This window comes from Dipodomys merriami, unplaced genomic scaffold (genome assembly GCF_024711535.1).
Source record: "Dipodomys merriami isolate MVZ:Mamm:240054 unplaced genomic scaffold, mDipMer1.0.p SCAF_28, whole genome shotgun sequence".
NCBI lineage: Eukaryota > Metazoa > Chordata > Mammalia > Rodentia > Heteromyidae > Dipodomys > Dipodomys merriami.
Window position 1 is genome coordinate 14,568,056 of NW_027204270.1, and position 2,284 is coordinate 14,570,339.

Genomic DNA, 2,284 nt, shown 5'->3' on the forward strand with positions numbered 1-2,284 from the left:
CAAAGTTCCCTGGAAGCAACCTGATAGTCCACAATCTGCTCTGATCAGAGACTGGGGGGGAGGGGGAGGAATTTTGAAGTGTTCATTCAATCGGGAGCCCAAAATGCCAAAAAACATGAACCCCAGGTTATCTCCCTTTGTGATATCCTGACGATTATCTAACAAACTTCAGCTTGTGTTCCTGGGGCCTGGGCTCTCTGCCGGGTGGGCAAAGGTTCCAGAGCAGTGAGCCTAGTGGTGCTCACTGCCTCCATATTCTTCAGCCTCATCCTGAGGTCTGTCCTCTGCTGCTTGGCTCTCACCCTCGGGAAGCTGAAGTGATGACATTGCTCTGGGGACCAAGCAAGCAGAAACCCTGAGTGCAGCTGTCTGTAGGGAGAGAAAGTGAGCCTCCTAGCATGTCTCCACCCAACCAGTCAGTAGAAGGCCTTTTCCAGGAGGTCTCCAACAGATCCCTGAACACAACAGGAACCCCAGAGGCTTGGGATCCAGAGACCCTCCAGGCACTGAAGATCTCCCTGGCCGTGGTCCTGTCCATCATCACCCTGGCCACTGTCCTCTCCAACGCCTTTGTTCTGACCACCATCTTGCTCACCAGGAAGCTCCACACTCCAGCCAATTATCTCATTGGCTCCTTGGCCACCACCGACCTCCTGGTTTCCATCTTGGTCATGCCCATCAGTATTGCCTACACTACCACTCACACTTGGAACTTCGGCCAGATCCTCTGTGACATCTGGGTGTCTTCTGACATGACGTGCTGCACAGCCTCCATCCTGCATCTCTGTGTCATCGCTCTGGATAGATACTGGGCCATCACAGACGCCCTGGAGTACAGCAAGCGCAGGACGGCAGGCCACGCGGCCTTGATGATCGCCGTGGTCTGGGCCATCTCCATCTGTATCTCCATCCCACCGCTCTTCTGGAGGCAGGCTAAGGCTCAGGAGGAGCTCTCAGACTGCCTGGTGAATACGTCCCAGATCTCCTACACCATCTACTCCACCTGTGGGGCCTTCTACATCCCATCCCTCTTGCTCATCATCCTCTATGGCCGAATCTACGTGGTGGCCCGGAGCCGAATCCTGAATCCGCCCTCTCTCTATGGGAAGCGCTTCACCACGGCCCATCTCATCACAGGCTCTGCGGGGTCTTCCCTCTGCTCACTCAATCCCAGTCTCCACGAAGGCCACTCACACACAGCTGGCTCTCCTCTCTTTTTCAACCACGTGAAAATCAAGCTGGCTGATAGCATCCTGGAACGCAAGAGGATCTCTGCTGCTCGGGAAAGGAAAGCCACGAAGACCCTGGGGATCATTCTGGGAGCTTTTATCATCTGCTGGCTGCCCTTCTTTGTGGCATCCTTGGTCCTACCCATCTGCAGGGACTCCTGCTGGATCCACCCGGCTCTCTTTGACTTCTTTACTTGGCTAGGCTATTTAAACTCCCTCATCAATCCTATAATCTATACTGTGTTCAATGAAGACTTCCGGCAAGCATTTCAGAAGGTTGTTCATTTCCGGAAAGCCTCTTAGTCTTATTTTGTGGTGAATCACTTTATCTCTTGGGTCCTATAACCCCAACTTGGATTCTCTCTCTCTCTCTCTCTCTCTCTCTCTCTCTCTCTCCTTCCTTCCCTCCCTCTCCCTCTCTTTCTTTCTCCCCCTCCCTCTCTCTTTCCCCTTTCCTCTCTCTGTCTCTCTCTCTTTCCTGAGACCTGGGTGAATTTATGGTATTTTGAGTCTTGGGCCAATCAACAGAATTATGTGTTTGGTGGCCCTGATCCTCTTGCTGACTGAGCCACTCAAAGCTGGGCCACTTGCTGTGTGGAAGAGGACGGGCCTGCTGACTGCTATTAACATAACATTTTCCTGGTTCCTCTCGGTGGAAGAAGCATGACTGACAGGATTCAGGTGAGGAAAAAGTTCCACCCTGTATAAAAGATTCTGACTCAGAAGGAAGGCCTTCTGGGTTTACCTGAGATTTATACATAAATTGTTGAGGGTGAATACAACTCATGACCTGAATTGAAAGAGAATTTAATTTTGATTAGAAAATAACACCAGCCAGGTGCGGGGTATCATGCCTATATTCCTAACTACTCAGGAGGCTGAGATCTGAGGATCGCTGTTCAAAGCCAGCCTGGGCAGGAAAGTCCATGAGACTCTTATCTCCCATGAACCACCAGAAAATCAGAAGTGGTGCTGTGGCTCAGGTGGTAGAGCGCTTGCCTTGAGCTGTAGAGCTCAGGGACAGTGTCCAGGCCCAGAGTTCAAGCCCCACAACC

At 51.9% G+C, this 2,284-nt stretch overlaps 1 protein-coding gene across 1 annotated transcript; it reads left to right on the forward strand.

Moving 5' to 3' along the window:
- Positions 1-242: 242 nt before the first annotated feature.
- Htr1d (5-hydroxytryptamine receptor 1D) lies at positions 243-1,532 on the forward strand. The gene has a single exon (XM_070037665.1). The coding sequence runs from the start codon at positions 399-401 to the stop codon at positions 1,530-1,532; it is 1,134 nt and encodes a 377-aa protein (XP_069893766.1). The 5' UTR covers positions 243-398.
- The last annotated feature ends 752 nt before the right edge of the window (positions 1,533-2,284 follow it).